Source organism: Armigeres subalbatus, chromosome 3 (assembly GCF_024139115.2).
Source record: "Armigeres subalbatus isolate Guangzhou_Male chromosome 3, GZ_Asu_2, whole genome shotgun sequence".
NCBI lineage: Eukaryota > Metazoa > Arthropoda > Insecta > Diptera > Culicidae > Armigeres > Armigeres subalbatus.
In genome coordinates, this window is record NC_085141.1 from 344,977,747 (window position 1) to 344,996,117 (window position 18,371).

The window sequence follows — 18,371 nt, forward strand, 5'->3', positions numbered from 1 at the left end:
GATCTTTTTTTTTGTTTATCGAATTTTATTTTGACTTAATCATTTTATTTTATCACTTTTTAGTTAAAACTATTCTAAATAGTAACTAATCGAGATACTAAGTTAGAGTTTGTTGTCCATGAGCCATTGAACATGGTTCGCTGTAGACACGGACATTGTTCGTTCATAAAGTAGGTATTTATGGATTGTCGGTATTTTTCGACGGTTTAATTGGCTCAGATTGGAACAGGGCGGAATACCCTGGAGGTACAAAGCAGCAATGTTCGGAATGTAGTCGTCGCCGACGGACGGTTCAAAGTCGTTGATGCTTGCGTCGCCGTTGAACTTAATCGTTTGTGCTCAATAATTAGGCTGCAACTTTGTTGAACATTACGTACCTAAGCTACTAATATGGTTTCTCTAGACAGTACGACTGGACTGCGACGACTGGTACGTGAGATTATGCTTTCAAATGAAAATTGAATGATTCAAGTACTAACAGTAAGCAGCAAGTTGTGAAACAGTTCATAAACTAGTTTTCGGATGTTGAATGCTGTATTAGATCGCATCGCAGTTAATGTTGCTGCCTGCGGTAGCGAGAAGGTGAACATATTCAATCTTCCATTCACGAGTAGATATGCATTTGCTCTTATAGAAAATAATTTGTTAGTTCTTGTTTCTTGTTCTCAGTTACCATAAGACGAGTTAGTAGACCATTCTATTCCACCACTTTCTAACTTCACAGATATGTACGTATTTCGACCCCAAAAGAACTACTGTTCATGTCGAAATGCGTACCTGTAAAGTCATAAAATAAAATGATGGAATTAAATGGAATAGTACTAACTCGGCTAATGACAAATAAATCGTTCTTATGGATAGCAAGTGAACGTATTTAAATTCGTATTCAAGTCAAGCCATTTGCTTGATTCATTCGTTTTGCCTAAAATATTAGATTAAAGTAGTTCCAAAAATTTGTGAAAAGCGTATTTATTGTAAACGTCTTGCGATCGCGTAACGGCTGGTACACATACCTACTTGAAAAAAATGTCTCTACTTCTGTGATGATCCATTCGAACTGCTCTTGTCGACATCTGAATGAAAATAAATCCACATCTTCACCTCCCTCTTGAGCCCCAGCAGTGAATGCCATCGATTGATCGAAAACAAACGCCAAGTTGGAAAACCCGGAAAGTGTATCACTGTGTCATGTCTCGTATCGTGTCCAACTGACTGCTACTGCGAGTCCAATTGGCGCTGAATTGCCCATTGCACACCAGCCTGTGTGGAGGCCTCTATAATTAAAACCGGGCCCTAGGGTTTCGCCACCCAATCATGGTAACCTGTTTGTGTCCGCAATCGCATTGCTATCGTTGTGTCTCCGGTGGTTGCTTATGTTCTCTATTGATGTTGATAGCGCCATCCATTGCGTTACTTTGTTGCATTGTGGTCAATTTGATCTCATTGACCGAAGATGAACTTCAGTTGTTTTCAATTCTTTTTGCAGATGAGGCTTAGGGCTTGTTATGAATATACGGAAACGATTACGGCAACGCGCCCTCTAGAATGTGAAAACTAGGTTCTTCTGGCATGAGTTTGAGCACTCCAATGCGTCTCTTCTAAAAAGTGCAAAAATGGGCTAAATTCAAAGTCGATTTCAACGGTTACCGTGAAATAGGTTTACAGCCAATAATCTGCCAACAGTAAATTCCTGTCAGGTATATTTATTCAGTCGAGAGCCCCCTACGGAGGAATAACAATAAAACTGAATCCCATTGAGATAAGATTAACACGCGTGGACAAACTCCCTGCCGAATCACAACAACCAAAAACACCTAACACTAATCAACCTCGTGCATTTTCCCCGCTTTTTTTCAATTTCAGTTCGATTCCTACACGCGGTCCCTCCAGATAGACCCCTGCGGGGGTAACTTTCGGTTGGTGGTGGACGGCCAGCTCCCCTTGCGGCAGTGTCTCCACCCGGAAGCCGGTGCCAAAGATATTCAGCTACCCGCGTACTACTGGCGATTTGGCGACCTGCGCAAGGAGTATGCCCGCTGCAAGGCCGGCGATCTGGCTCGGGCCCTGGTGCCGGTGGCCGACAGTGCCAAGCTGCACACGATGCCCCGGGTGCCGGCAGTGCTCGCCTCGGTGGCCGAAATTATGCAAGGTGAGTGATGTGCGAATAGGTTTGGCGGGATGGGATGGGTCATCCTCGCTGTATTTAGATGAGGGCAAAAGTCTTACGTTTCGATGACGTTTTATGAGGACATCAAAATAAAATTTGCATGAAGGATTAAAATTTTTTATTAAAAATAATAGAAAATTGACTATAAAGTAATGAGGGTAGAAGCAATTAATCTATATAAAATTTCCCTGAATAATGCAAAAAAATCCATAAACATCGAAGAATTTTAACTAGAGACAAAGACATATATGTTCTTTAAAAAGTGAAAATTGCAATTATAAAAAAAGAATTTTCAATGAAAACAATACAAAATTTCCATAATTAAATTAATATTAGGGGAAGATGTTCAGTTATGAGCACCTTTTTTGTTTTTTTGTCCATAACTTTGGCCCTTGTTATTATTATGACGACATTTGTATATTTGGACTACTAGCGAATAAATTAGCTTGATTTCGTAGAATTCGAACATTTTATGGACTACTAGGGTATCTGTTCCATTATTAATTACATGCTCCTATATCAATAACGTTCGAAAAACAGGCAATTTAGGCATAATTTGTGTCGTGTTTTGTTGTTTTCCGGCGTGCTTACTGCTGGAAAAATTCACAAAAATGAGAAATAAAACAATTAGTGCACCAATTCTTTGTTTTCGAATGGTGTTGATTTGGGTACATGGTATGAATTCAAGGAGCAGTTCCCCTAGTTGATCGTACCCGACCTTGCTCGGGTTGTATTTTTTGCATTCTAACAACTGTCAATTGGTAAGTTCAATGCAGCATTGCATTTTTTGTGCGATCCTATTGGGTTTTCTCCCAACTCGCCCTACTTTTGTATTTCGAAAATTTTCGGTCCCTCCGTTATGAGTTGTATTGCCTCAAAGGAAATGCAAACTCATTTTTGTATATAGAGATTTCGCAACTTTGACAGTTTTGGACTTTTCAATTTTGAAATTCGGTTGGCGCATGGAAATGGAGTAGAATTCATGCAACCACCCAGATCTGAGAAAAAAGAATAAATTATTAAGAATATTAGCCATGACGATCTAAAATAATTCAGACTATTCTAGCTAGCAGTGATAATGACTTTATCGCGAATTTTGGAAATAATGAAAACTGTCATATGAGAAAGAAAACAGCACTTTAGGTAGTTGAGTTTCATTGTATTCATTAATTTACATTTAGGGTGGCTGTGCCAGTAATAGTGGTGTACCAGTAATAGTAGAAACTCGATTTTTGATGGATTTTGTTCATTTTGAATTTTACAAATTACTTCATAGCATAGCGCTTGATTAAAAAAGGTGAACGTGTGCGAAAAAGTTTACAAATTTTCAGTTATCATTTTTCCTTAACTTCTTGACTCCTTTGCACCAATAATAGTGAGGCGTTTCTATAATAGTGAATCCCATAAGAAACTAATGGGATTCACTATTATAGAAACAGAAGTTAGCTAGTAACTCTATTACTTATCCATGTATTAGTTATTGGAGGAAGCGATTTTGATAAGAAAACAATATTATGAAGGATCAACAATATTTTTCCTGAAAAGTAGAGAAGAACAGCTTTCTGCCAATATATTAACATCACAGGAAACGTATTCCTGTCAATTGTTATGAATTAAACAATCTGGACCAGTCACTAATACCAATATTACCGGTACACCGACCCTATTGCATTCATTTATGTACACCACTGTCAAAAAATCAAGGGAACGAACCGATGGTTTTTTTAAATAAATTCAGAAGACAATGCCCGATTGGATAAATTTTTAATAATAAACATAACCATATCTAATCCTCTGTCGAATGCAACTTATTGCGCGTAAATCAGCCAATAGTTATACATGTCTAAAACCAGAGAGAAAAAATGATAAATTTCATTATTTCAATCAATTACTATGTCAAAATACAGTAATATCCCGATTTTATCGCCCCCTGTCGAATTTTGAGATGATAAAATAGGAAATGTGACAAAATCGAAATTTTTTTCAGTTTTTTAATTTGTTTTGCAATTATGAATCAGTTTATAACTTGGAAAGGAAAAATGCGTAGTTTCTTCTCGAAAAGGTTTACAAAACTCTTGACAATAAACCTTCATAATAAACCACGAAAATAACAGAATCGGATAGGCTGCCCCTACAGAAAAATGGTGATTCTCGCTTTGTTTTCGCTCCTTTCGTGTTGGTTACTGCACAAATGTGTAGAACAAGTTGAAATGCATCAGCATCATCAGAGCCAATGCTTCCCGAATTTGGAGCTTTCTAAAAGAAATTTATCATGGGGTACACGGATAACCTCAGAAACTCATTAATGGGTAAAATTTCACTCATTTCAGAGAATAAGTGGATCTACTCATTTAATGAGTAAACTTGCTTTTACTCATTAATGAGTAAACGACATATACGTCAAAAATGTGGAATATTTACCCATTTTTAGGAATGAAATTAAATCTAAAAATGGGTAAATTACTCCCATTTTTGAGAATAAAATTTCGTGAGGCTTTAAAATATTCTTTTCGATTACAATAATATAATAATTCCATGGAATAATTCAAATCAAAGTCGCACATTTATTTAAATTTGATAATTGTCATACAACGGTACCAGATAGTAACCAAGATAGTAACACATATTTTTGATCCTAATCTAACAAGGAAACATAAATAACCGGAACGGGCTGCCGAATCCGTTGTTCACGCTGTGAGTTGGTTTCCCGATCAGGATGCAGAACCACATGGACGATCACTACAATCACGCAGAATTCTCGGCATGCTCCGGGCTCTTTTGTTTTGATTCTGAAAGAATATGTTATTTGTTCACAGTTTGTAAAAATAGCAACAAACTATCCAGAATTTTTACTCGCCTGTTTCTCTCTCTCTTTTATTAGACGTTTTATGCGATTAGTTTCCGTTTATTATCAATATTTTCAATAATTTCATAATTTTCTTGAGCAGCCTCAAATTTGTAAATATAACTGTCAAAGTATTTTTTCACCCATTTATGTATTTGAAATACCCCTTTCCAAACGAAAACTGCATTCTTGAAAAGAGTATTTTTTCACTCATTCTAAGTTGTCAAAATTTCCCCATTTTTTGACATTTACATACTTCAACTGCGTACTTTTTTACTCATTAATGAGTTTTTGAGTTAAACCGTGTAATGCATGGCGTCACACTACTTCCATACTGTCGTTATTGGAAAAAAAATCAAATCCTTACTATTGAGATTTCAGAGCATGAATGACAAACCGTAATAGGATACAGGCTCCGGAGACGACATTGCTTCACGGCTTTTTCGTAATAGGTATCAGGTATCAGAACGTCGGCTCAGGAGGCACGTTCCCCTCAATTTGGGAGATTTGTGCCATCGCCTTCACTGGCCTTTCTCATCATTTACCTGACGGAAAAGGAAGTGAAAAGGGGAAAGGAAGAGGAAGTGAAGTTGGAAAGGAGAATGGAACCATTTATAGGAAAGCCAATTATGTAGACTCACACGCATTCAGCTAGAGACTAAAGAGAGGTCACAAAAACACAGAGGATGTAACAATGGACGAACGTCAAAGACGAAACACAGAGTGCACTGTGAAAAACGCATAATGCGAATAATATAAGTGACAATCACAAAGTACATTGTAAAAAAAAAATGCATAATGCGAATCCATATAGGTGGAAATTTGTTGAAAAACTAAGTAAAACACATATTCATAACCCCACACTCACGTTGAGGATGAACAAGAGTAGCCAAAGCCGAACGTCAAAGACGAGACACAAAGTACACTGTGAAAAACGCATAATGCGAATCCATATAGGTGGACATTTGTTGAAAACTAAGTAAAACATATATTCATAACCCCATTCTTATTGAACCTCACGTTGAGATTGAACAAGAGTAGCCGAACCCGAACGTCAAGAACGAAACACAGAGTACACTGTGAAAAACGCATAATGCGAATCCATATAGGTAACATACACAAAGTACATTGTAAAAAATGCATAAAACATAAAACGCATAATACACAAAGTTTATTGTAAAAAACGCGAGACACAGAGTACACTGTGAAAACCGCATAATGCGAATCCATAAAGGTAACATACACAAAGTACATTGTAAAAAAACGCATAATGCGAATCCATATAGGTGAAAATTTGTTGAAAAACTAAGTAAAAAACATATTCATAATCCCACCCTTATTCAACCTCAAGTTGAGATTAAACAAGAGAAGCTGAAGCCGAACGTCAAAAACGAAACACAGAGTACACTGTGAAAAGCGCATAATGCGAATCCATATAGGTGACAAACACAAAGTACATTGTAAAAAAAATGCATAATGCGAATCCATATAGGTGGAAGTTTGTTGAAAAACTAAGTAAAACACATATTCATAACCCCACATTCACGTTGAAGATGAACAAGAGTAGCCAAAGCCGAACGTCAAAGACGAGACACAGAGTACACTGTGAAAAACGCATAATGCGAATCCATATAGGTGACAATTTGTTGAAAACTAAGTAAAATACATATTCATAACCCCACTCTTATTTAACATCACGTCGAGATTGAACAAGAGTAGCCGAAGCCGAACGGCAAGGACGAGACACAGAGTACACTGTCAAAGTATTTTTTCACCCATTTATGTATTTGAAATACCCCTTTCCAAACGAAAACTGCATTCTTGAAAAGAGTATTTTTTCACTCATTCTAAGTTGTCAAAATTTCCCCATTTTTTGACATTTACATACTTCAACTGCGTACTTTTTTACTCATTAATGAGTTTTTGAGTTAAACCGTGTAATGCATGGCGTCACACTACTTCCATACTGTCGTTATTGGAAAAAAAATCAAATCCTTACTATTGAGATTTCAGAGCATGAATGACAAACCGTAATAGGATACAGGCTCCGGAGACGACATTGCTTCACGGCTTTTTCGTAATAGCTCATGACATAAATAATTTCATTAGTTAAGCTGAGCAAATATAATCAATAACATTCCGCAACACTAGTTTTAGTCCACTCGGGAAGGAAATAATGGCATGTTTCGACATTTAGATGCTATTTGGGACTTCGGGGCGACGCTTTGCCCCATGATTGATTTAGTTACTGGTTGCTGGTCCAAGTCCAATCGCAGATTCCAAGGTGGGCACACAAGGGCTCTTTAGTCTGAACTTAACCGTCCTAATGCGACCAGATTTAGCGCTCAGGAGATATACAGGGAGAAACATCAATCGTTATAAAGGATGCTAAGAAAAGGCAGCGGGAAGATTTTTTTTTCACATTCGACAGCTGTACTGTGGAAAAAAGACGAAAAAAAGGGCTCTTCCCTATCACTATTTCGGACCCTCCCCTCCGGAAGTCTCCGATGTACTGAGGGGCGATTCAAATATGATGTCCACTACTTTTTGAGATTTATAGACCCCCTTCTGTCTTGCTTTTATGTATACCTAGTATATGTGCTGTCACAAAATCTTAGACCTCTTTCCCCCTTGAACAGAAGCAGCTACAAATCCTCAGGTTCAGATGTGATAGTGTACCGCTCTGACTCAAATTCCGAACACTCGCTTTTTAATAGCCATTTTGGCTTTATTCGTGTAATTCTCTCCATAGGATCCTGAATTCATTTGTAATCTTGATCGTCAGAACAGAAAACCGAGTTTTAGGGTGCCAAAACGCCAGTGTTCGAAATATAAGTCATGTTCGGGACTTGAGCCAAAAAGGTACCTATTGCTGAAGAAACGTTCGGCATCTTACAGATCGCGGTTTCTGGACTTGATAAATGGAACCTAGCGCATTCCACTGTGGGAAATTCTCATACAAATGGGTAGTCAAAATATTTTTTCAATAAATACTGTTTCTATGCAACATGTTATGTGAAGGAACAATTAAGAACTTTTTTTTAACCATTTAAGGCCATCGTTTTCACCTCAAAACAATTTACTCGCGAATATTTTTTGTTTTTCAATTTTTGCCTTTCTTGTACAACAAAGTTGTACCGATAGGCTATCATTTCACTTCGGGAACGAACTTTTTATAGAAGCCTCGGATAGTAATATAACAATTGACTTAGATTGATGAGCTGAGAAAATGACTGTCTGTCCGTGTGTATGTGTGTGCACAAAAGCTAAGAAAAATATTAGACAACTTTTCATATAGTAATCCTTAACCGAATTTCTCTTAACAAGTTTTATTCGACAGGGGACAAAGCCTAGTTAATCACTATTTATTTGATGACGATCGACCGTTGCGTTTAAAAGTTACAAAGAAAATGGTACATTGAACCATATTAGCACCATATAAGGTCTTGGCTAAATGCCTTCTTGTAATAATGATGTCCATTTTCCAATCATTACGAGGTATAGAGAATATAAACCAAAAATTCCAAGAAAATTTTGATTGAAGCTTTCTCGTAAAAGTACAAATATGCGCAAGCAAATAATTCAGTATTAGGCGATACTACACCCAACGAAAACAAATCTGACAATTATTGTATAAAATCTTTTTATACATCTTTTCATACAGATATTGTATTAAAATGATACAAATCAGTAAGATTTCAATTCAACAATTGTATTAAAATCTTCCGAAATAGTATACTATAAACTATTATACGGTTTCATGGCATGGCATACGAGGCATGTCTAAAATAGGTTCATTTTTTCAACCGAACATATTTTAGACATATCTTCTTTTAAAGTTCTAGATCTCTTAAATTTTTGTTTTTATCAACCATTTGTTTCTCTAATATTATACCATTCATAAATTACTCATACACGCAAAAAAATATTGCAGCCGAAACTACCATTCCGAGGGTTATTTTAAGAATATGCACCGACGATTTTCAGCAGCTAACAAACCCGTTTGATTTTACCATGCGCGCGGTAAAAATCAACTGTGGCCCATGCGGAATGTTGTCACATGAACTGAAACAGTGGTAAATTTCTCTGAAACCATGGTAAAATTTACTGAAATTTCATGGTAGTTTTAAAAACAGAGCGTAGTCTACAAAATAGTAGTTTTTACTGCAGAATTTGTTTCTGTGTACCGGATTTATAAAATACCGTTTATTGATATAAGCCCTGCCAAAATGTCTATTAAACCAATATGTAACTGTTTTCATCATTTCCATACGAAAATAGATAAGAAAGCTCCATGACAAGAACCAATCTTTGCTAGAGCTCTCCGTCCGTGATGCTTGCCAATGCAACAGAGTTTCGCGTTCTACGATTACGTTTCGTTTGGAGAAAGAATGTGCAAGTAGCAAGGAGGAACCAGGCAACCCACTACTATCAATGACGCAAATGGAACAGATCTGGTAAACTACATAATAAATATGACAGGATAGGATTCAATAATTCCAATACCCTTACCTGGTAGATATTGCTCTAAGCTTTTAAACGCTTATAAAAAGGTCTTTAAGGATGAAAATGCCGAAAATGCTGGAGATCACTAATTTAATCTATTAGTAGCATAACTTTGCAAGCAATACAAAAGTATTCGAGTGGTCCAAAATATGTTCAATAGGTGGTCCAAAATTAAATCCAATATATCTTCAAAATTTATTATAGTTTGGGTCTTTCGGTGGGATTTACAACATTTTTATCCTACCTAGCATTCACCACTTTTTAGTTGCATAGGGAATTGATCAAGCATTATTACAAAGTCAAACTTTTGTTCGATAAATTATTAAAAAAGTGGTCCAAAATACCTTGCTTACTCTATATTCTCATACACTTTCCATCTCGTCGTAGTGTTGAAGTTATTTCTAAGCGCGGCAGCCTAGCGTTTGTTTTAATCGAAAATGGCGTTAAAAAATAATATAAAATGGAAGTGATACAGAATGTCGTTAGGCCAAGCTCAGAGAATATGTACGGAAAGGACGGTTTCGGAAAAGCCGAGGCGTCTTCTCATACATTGAATTTGGTCCAAAACTGCAGAACGGCTTCCCACTTCACCAGATGTAAATGAAATTTGAAAATTCAAATATCTCTCTATTAGTTCTATATAGTATTATATTATTTGCAGTGTTACTTATGCCTAGGGTGGCCATATGGAATTTTCACAAAGGAGAACATTTTACCAAAACCATGACAAAAAGAAGGACATTCTGTTGAACAAGGGTGACAAGTTACTTATTCAACCCTCGAGGATTCGCACCGTTGTAAAAAGTACAACACTAGCGAAAAAAGCACGCTTAACGTACACAATAATTGTTACAATTATTGTTAACGGAGTCGAGACTGCATAAGTGATTCAGGACTAAGCGAGTCTCTGAAGGTTAAAAAATCCAAAATTTGTCTGACACAGTTTGAACAATTTAAATTAAATAGAGAAAAGACTGGCATTACAAACAAACAAGTCATATACCTACTAAATTTTGAGAAATGGAAAAAGTCAAGTACAAAACAAAGGTTGAAAAATGCTTGCAGTACGAAATTCTTTTGTTCTTCTCTTCTAACATTGTTCAGCTTAGTATAGATTTAAATAAAATATTGCTGTTTCTTCGCGACAACAACTTAATATGCTGGAAGACTAACTCTTGAACTAATCTTTGTCGATATATACAAAAAAGTTTCTTTTCCCTTTGGAGCATTATAACTCACAATCGGATGTACCGAACCGATTTCCTAAACTTCATCACTGAACGATGCGTGTTGAGATCAGCTGTGTTTCCATATACTAAGATTAGTTTTTATTAGGGGCTAGTTGGAAAACTGTCAAAATGAGTTCTGAAGAAACTCATCGAGCTCGAATTGCAACGCTGCAATCAACTGAACTATTGACAGATTGAAAATAAAACCCGAGCGAGATCGGACAGGTTCAACTAGTCAACTAGGTTCAACCTTAATGAACTGAATCGTGCAGCTTGACTAGTCAATGTCATTCGTCGAAAGGCATTATCATCTTCAAAAAAATAAGCAGATCAACTAGTTACTTATAGGACAGAAAGCGCTTAACCAGTCTACACCACTTCAAAAGATGCTAAGCTTTTTGTATATTCTTGTAACATAAGAAAACTGAATAAGTACCTCTGTCTTTTGCTTATTATATATGAAAGCGTAATATGGAAATAAGAGTACTGTTCCTTTTTTAAGAAAAAAGATAATATTTCCATAGTAGAAGATTCTATTACACACTATTCTCCAAATATCGAAAAAGGATGACAGTTTAGTTCAAAAGAAGGACAAGCAATTTTAATTGAACAAGGAGATTTTGCTGATCAACGTATTCGAAACAGTGCAGTGGAAGCATAGATATAATTGATGCGCACTCCTATGATCCGAGGTAGATATAATTGGTGGAAGCCCCATCCGAGGTAAACCATCAGGAGTACGGAGTGTCATACATTTTTTAGCAAAGTCGCTCCCAACGTCTTTTCACCAATTCCATATCTGTTGAGAATAGTTGATAGGTTTGTGAAACTGGCAACACTGGTAATTGAATGTATGGAAATGCCATATACTTCCACACGGAAGCAATCAATTTAGATTGGACCTAAGACGAGACCTGCAAAGACGGCTTCTTTTTCCTTGTTTTGACACTTGTTCTTCTTTTCATCACAGTTGATCATCGATTCTCAACTGTTTCCTTGAGTGTTTCACCTAAATCCCGGGTAGAATCTTCTGAGCACAATAAAATTGTTTGTGATTTACAGATTTGTAAACTTATTTTTATAAAGATTTTCCTATCGGAAATAAAACACGTATTCATAACAGTTCAATATTAAGCTGTCCGGCTTTTCTAGAATACTTTTCAAAGTGAAACAGTACTCGTAAAACAAAATCATTCGGAATACTTTTTGAGGGATACCAATACTTTTACACAAAAAGGTGCTGGTTGCATCTGACAATTCGTGACAGCGCTTGCTGGTTGCAGATGAAGTTACATTTTTTCCTCTTTGCAAGTCCCGTCCCAGGATTGGACAAGTTTAGAGTTGTGATGGAATCGGTTGCTGGAATATTGAATTCAAACTAGATTGTAAGTTAATTATATGAATATCATTAGTTCAATTATTATTAACGGAAATATATTCTAGCTTTGAAGCTGTGCAAAATGATCATTGCTTTCAAAACAATTTATTTCGAGCCAGAGAAACAATATCATTTATTTATAATTATATTTCTAAACTATATCCTTCCAACCAACCAATTCCTCGACATCTATGAGGGCGTCGGTGAGTCGCTGGCCTACCGTTAAGTAGTCATATCATGTCATATCATCATTTCCTCCCCTTTTCTAGTAACGGAGAAGATGTGCGTGACTAGCAGTAGTAGCCTTTATGCTTTACCGTTTTGAACCTCCAATTGGATTGCTTCATAGCCAACATAAATCACTTCATCGCAAGATATTTTAAGGGGCACCAGTCGTAGAATTTTACTACCAAATTTACACGGAAGGAAGTGACCACCTTGCATTCCGTCTTCTGTTGAAGTTTCTGAATCCTCCGGTCGTTTAAAACGATCGGACGGCCGGTAAAAAAGCTTCCGCTGGATGGACTCTCCATTCTCCAGAAGTGCTAGAATTTTGTAGATGTTTCCGCGATCGTATCCAGCATACGCGACACGAAGTTGAAATTTATTAATCTGCCAAATTCCAACAGTATATTGGCAACTAGTATATGTTGACTAATGACCATTGGACCGACCACCAGGTGGCAGGGTAATCGCATGAAAAATCGGAACAATAGACCAATTAATAAGCAAAAATTGCCGCTATGAATTGAAGAGATCGCCCCACCGTAGACATGTTCTGTCAAACACACACGAATAGAAATATGCATATACAGTGCCGCCATTGCTTTGATGTGGTGAGTGCAAAATGAGTTATCTTGATTGATTTATTAGTTGCTGTTTTGCCTTTTTCGAGTACTCATAATCATACAAAATGCCTATACGTTCACTCCAAAAACAAGCTTTTTTAAATGCACGCTTCAATCGTCTGAGTGATGCAAAAAAAACTTCTTTGCCGGTCTCTGTACTTCATTTGGTGCTATAGCCCCTATAGTACTGTACAGAATACTTCGGCCTCAGTCTGATAACAAATAAATGAAAAGGTAATTCCCTGCTAATTACATCAGCGAGTTTTAAAAATTGTTTTGTCACGTATCTAGAATATGACTATCATTGAACGTTGACCTTTGGTCGATTCCCGATTACATATTTTCGTGCCCACGTTCTGTGATTCAATCTACCGGTCTTTTGATAAACACCGTTGTTGTTCCGGTTAATCTCTACGAGCCAGAATATCAAATGGCGTTTGATGCATTCCTTGTATCTAATCTTCGAGTATATTGGCAGAAAAAAACTGAAAAGTCATACCGAAGGCTATAAAACCAGTTGAATCCCACTGATGGGGACAGGTGTCTTCGACCGATTTGGTCAAGTATGCTAATGCAGTTCTGTGTTGGTGAGAGTTCCACATCAGCCAGCAGCGTAACGATAAAATAGCCGGCGTAAACAATTACCTCCTCGAACACCCCCAAGCAAAGGCTTGTGTCTAGTTGGAACAGAGCTTATCAGAGCATTCAAGACGCGCGCTGTGATAAGAACAGTGGCGAATCGCCGGCGGCCAGCTGTCCTCTATCACCAAATCTAAGAAAAACAGCGCAATCATCTATTATCATCGTGTGCTGGCCACGTCGAAACCTTCACAACACGCTAAGCTGGTTGCAATCCGAAACCGAACTTCAAATAGAACTAGGAGTGGTTATCTTGGGTAATGGGCGCGCAAACCTTGAATTAGGTAATCCGAATAAAGCGCCTGCGATAATACATGAATCGCTCGAACACGTTTCAATGACCATTTTGCTGACTGGTTAATACATTTTCTCCTTTGTATTGGGAAAAGATTAACTTTTTTGTTTACTTCGTTTGTGATGATTGATAGCTAATTTGAAGCCGTTCACGGGATAATTACGTCGGATAGAGTGGCGTCAATATCAGGGGTCAAGTGCGACTTGCAGAAGGTGGTGTTTACCTTTATAGCCACAGTACTCGAGCGGGAAGGTCTCGGCCGTTAAACGCAGTCCTTGAAGACGCATTGTCGAAATTATTTTCCTTCTGTCGTTTCATCGTTCGAAAATTATTTAACGCTAATGGGCCGCCGCATAACGCCACTCAACTCAGCTTAAATTGATGCGACGGATGATAAAAACTTTTCTCCTTTTTTTCCCGGGGCTTTCCTATGGGATGATACATCCAGTTTTTGTGTTTTCGGGGTGCTTGTGCCGGTTCGCCGCCACCATTGTAATGATTTATGGTCGCCCAACTCGTGGTGTTCGGCCGTCTGGTAGTCATTTCTGACAGCAAATAAAACGGCTATGACTACAACCAAGGTTCTAATGACACGTTCATAATGAAGTGCAATTACTTTTGTCGGCCAGACACTGACTGGTGGACGCTTCTTTATCGTCACTTAGTTTTACAATTTGCGTATTAATGTTACGCGTATGGGGATGATAAAAAAATGCCGAAACAGTGGAACAGTCAATCGAATGGTTAAGACCGACGTATTCTAAATCACACAGGGGGTCTAAGATATGAGTCCATTCTTTAGAACACCATCTAAGGGCCTTAATTCTGGTTAGTAGAATATGCATTAGCATAGCTTTTCTTGGAAGCTAAGACTACATTTTAAGAAAAAAAAAACTGTGTTAGTTTTTAGTGGGATGCTGGACATTGTTTGATAGATTTAGCTGGATCTTGGAACCATGTCATCAATTCACGATACCGAGATGAAATTAGGATAGATTTCGATAGATAGAATGAAGATTTCTAACTTCTTATGTAGTACAAAATGAAACTATAAAAAAATATTTGCCTGCATACAAAGTCAAATTCTTATGTTGTAAATTTTGTTTTACATTTGAAATTAAAAAAAAACTTAAACTAAAAAGTATAGTAATACTTGCATTTTTTATCTGCAAGCTAATCGTGATAACACTAATTATTTTATTTTCAAATTCCTTGTCATCGATGACGGTAAATATGAACTTTTATATTGTCTTCATTATGGTGATTTTAAATTTAAATATAGTTCACCGTCTCATATGAACTTCATTTTTCGACTTCACAACGAAAAGCAAACAAAAATAGATCATGTTTCCGAGCAAATATAAAAATCCTTTGGAGTTTATTGGAGATGATTTGAAAAACTGTATGGCCAAGCAAACATATCTATGATGATCAATCCACGTGAAGTAACGGTTGTCAGGTTCAGCTAGCGACCGCTTCCGAACAGAATGGCGTTGCTCTGCATTCTGTGTCATAAGCTTAATCGCTCTAGTTAAGTCAACGCAGCACGACTACTGTATGCTGGTATGGGCAGTCGCTGTCGCCGTTAGTTAATACCGCCGATCTTTATCTCGCATGGTGCATTTCAGAGCTTTTGCTGGGCATGGTAGCCCTGTGCAGCTAATTGTGTTCAGCGGAACATCAAAAGGCGTACGATTTCAAAATTGCTTTTATTGCTGTATAAAGTGATACCAATTCTATTTAACGAGCAGTTATTGACTCGATAATCCCCACATGATGCTTTGTTCGACTTTGTTGGGTGTCAATTGTTTCCCACCCTTTGAATTAATTGAGTAATCTCCTTCACGAAAGTAAATCCCCGTCGTCGTCGCGTCGCCACAATGTCTATGGTTAATGATATAAAATCTCAAACCCATTGCTGCACACCTCTCATATTGGACGTAGCGCCAAAACAAGTCCTGTGTACGACATAGAAAATAGCGCAGTGCGGATTTTCAACCATCGAAACCGGTTGAATATCAATATCAACTGGTAGTTCATTGATTGAATGGAGCGTAGAGTGTGAACAAATCGATAAATATCGCAACCCTCAATTAAGTAGTTCGGCTTAATAGATAATAGAAGCAGCATATATCTTCTATATCGTGTGATGTTTCTAGCGGGCAGCTTTTCCAGATTGAAGTCAAAATTTGCTCAGGTTATGTGAACTGAACTTAATTTGATTCATTCAATCTACTCTCGATATTAATTTCAATTCTCAATATTCTACATTTAAATTTTATTCGTTTAATCTTTAGATATTTTTGCGTTTTTCTGTTGACTCCATACACTACTGTGTCCTTAAAAACTATCGTGAATCCTGATATTGATTTGACAAGTATATGAAGAGGTGACCCAAAGATGTATATCAATATATGGGGTAAATGCTCCCATATATAATAACAGCCCGTATATTTATCCCATCTGTCGTTAAACAAAAATTTAAAATCGATTTATTTACAACATTTCGCATCAAACATATTAATGAATGGAACACATTCTTCAATCAGAATATTATTTTTGAAATTTTGTTTAAGTAATGTATTAGCATACAAGCCCCACTTCCGATCCCGAATTTCTGTTGCTATCGGCTTCTGGTGACAACGACGATGGAGCTCGTTGTTTGAGATCCAGTTGTGAGGCCACCAGGCCCGAATTCGGTTTATATTTCGGGCCTGGTGGCCTTACAATTGGATCTCAAACAACGAGCTCGCATCTGGTGTTGAACACCTGCAGCCGTTTAGTGTTCTCCGCTGAAACACACCATGTTTCGCTAGCATATAACGTTAGAGTTGAGTCGTTTCATGCGGATCTTTAGAAATCATTTTTATGTGGAAATTCCATTATTGCTGGAAATGAGCTTACCATATTTTTTGGCTTTGAAAAATACATGGAGTAACTTATGTCTATACTCAGTCAGTCCTTTGGTGATTCCCGGTAAAATAGATTCGTTAACTCCTTCTAAAGCATTGTCGGAAACTGCTCTATGTAATCCATCGGGACTCCTTGGGAAATTGAGTTAGGAATTCCTCCCTCAATTCTATTGCCAATTGAAAACAATTCGAGAATATCTTCAAAAATTGGTTTGACACTTCATCCAGTGATGCCTTCGGAAAATCCCTAAGAACTCTTTGGAAATTGCCCAGAAGTTCCTGCGGAAATTATTCCAGAAATTTCTTCAAACACGCATCTCCAGAAATTTCATAGGGAATTGCTTCAACATTATCTCAGAGAATTTATCTAAAGATTGGCCACATTTTTTTGTTAGTCTAAACCAGAGGTTCCCAGACTTTTGGATATGCGACCCACCTAGCAGAATCCCATATTTCTTACGACCCACCAGGTACCAAATGTATTGATTTTGTGAAATTAGATAAAAATGAGTTAGCGTTGGATTGGACAAATCATAATAAATTGCTTATTATCCCATCATTGTATTTGTCAAAATTTCGTCATTTTTTTAATTGGATGTGGATTGGATTTGGCTGGGATTTGAATTGAATTTGAGTTGGATTTGGATTGGATTTGAAATTTATTCAGATTGGATTTGAATTGAATTTCGATTTCATTAGGATTGGATTTGAATTAGATTTGGATTGGATTTTAAATAGATTTTGATTTGCTTTAGATTGGATTCAAATTGATTTAGGATTGGTTCTGGATTGAGTTCGGGGCTTGGATTTGGATTGTATAGGACTTTTTTCTACTTTCCCAAATATCGTATAACAAAAAAGGCTTTTGACCTCGTCAGGTTTGTTGTTCTTTAATCATCCAATCTTAACTTAGATCCCAATTTAAAATATGGATCAGATTTGTGGGACAAAATAGTAACAAAATTATGAATAAAGATTTGACTTTCGCGACCCACCACTGAACAGCCCACGACCCCCCTGGGGGTCGCGACCCACAGTTTGGGAACCTCTGGTCTAAACTATTCGTTCACTTATTTGAGTTCAATATTGATAAAAAAAAACCCATAATCTCAACGTCTCCAACTATTTGATATAGAAATTAATCAAAAGGTACTGGGTTTTTATCAAAAGATTTTTTTGAGATTTTTTCATTTCAGTAATTCCTTTGAGAGTTTCCTAAAAGCTTTTTCATGCCAGCCTCCAATATTTGATAAGAAAATTATTTTGAGCTCCAATATTTGCCACAGATTTGTCTCAAGAAATTGCTGTAAAGGTTTATCCAGGTTTTTAGGAGGTGTTCATTCTCAACTAGTTTCCAATGTATATCTATAGATTCGTGCCGAACCCACTTGATCTAGTACTACATTTGAAGTCGAGGTAGTAGTAGTAGTGCTAGAACAGAATGCTACATGATTTGAATCTGAGGTAGTTGTAGTAGATGATAAGTTTCTTTTTAATTGAATTTATCAAATAAAATCACTCCATGTTAAGCACTAGAAACTGATAGGTTCTC

At 37.0% G+C, this 18,371-nt stretch overlaps 1 protein-coding gene across 2 annotated transcripts in view; it reads left to right on the plus strand.

Moving 5' to 3' along the window:
- The window catches only part of LOC134225937 (RNA-binding protein fusilli-like), a 333,936-nt gene that overhangs the window by 203,897 nt on the left and 111,668 nt on the right, over window positions 1-18,371 (plus strand). For both annotated transcript variants that reach the window (XM_062706383.1, XM_062706384.1), the window contains exon 5: window positions 1,864-2,149. In XM_062706383.1, the coding sequence (XP_062562367.1) occupies window positions 1,864-2,149 (286 nt within the window). The remainder of the gene's footprint in view (window positions 1-1,863; window positions 2,150-18,371) is intronic.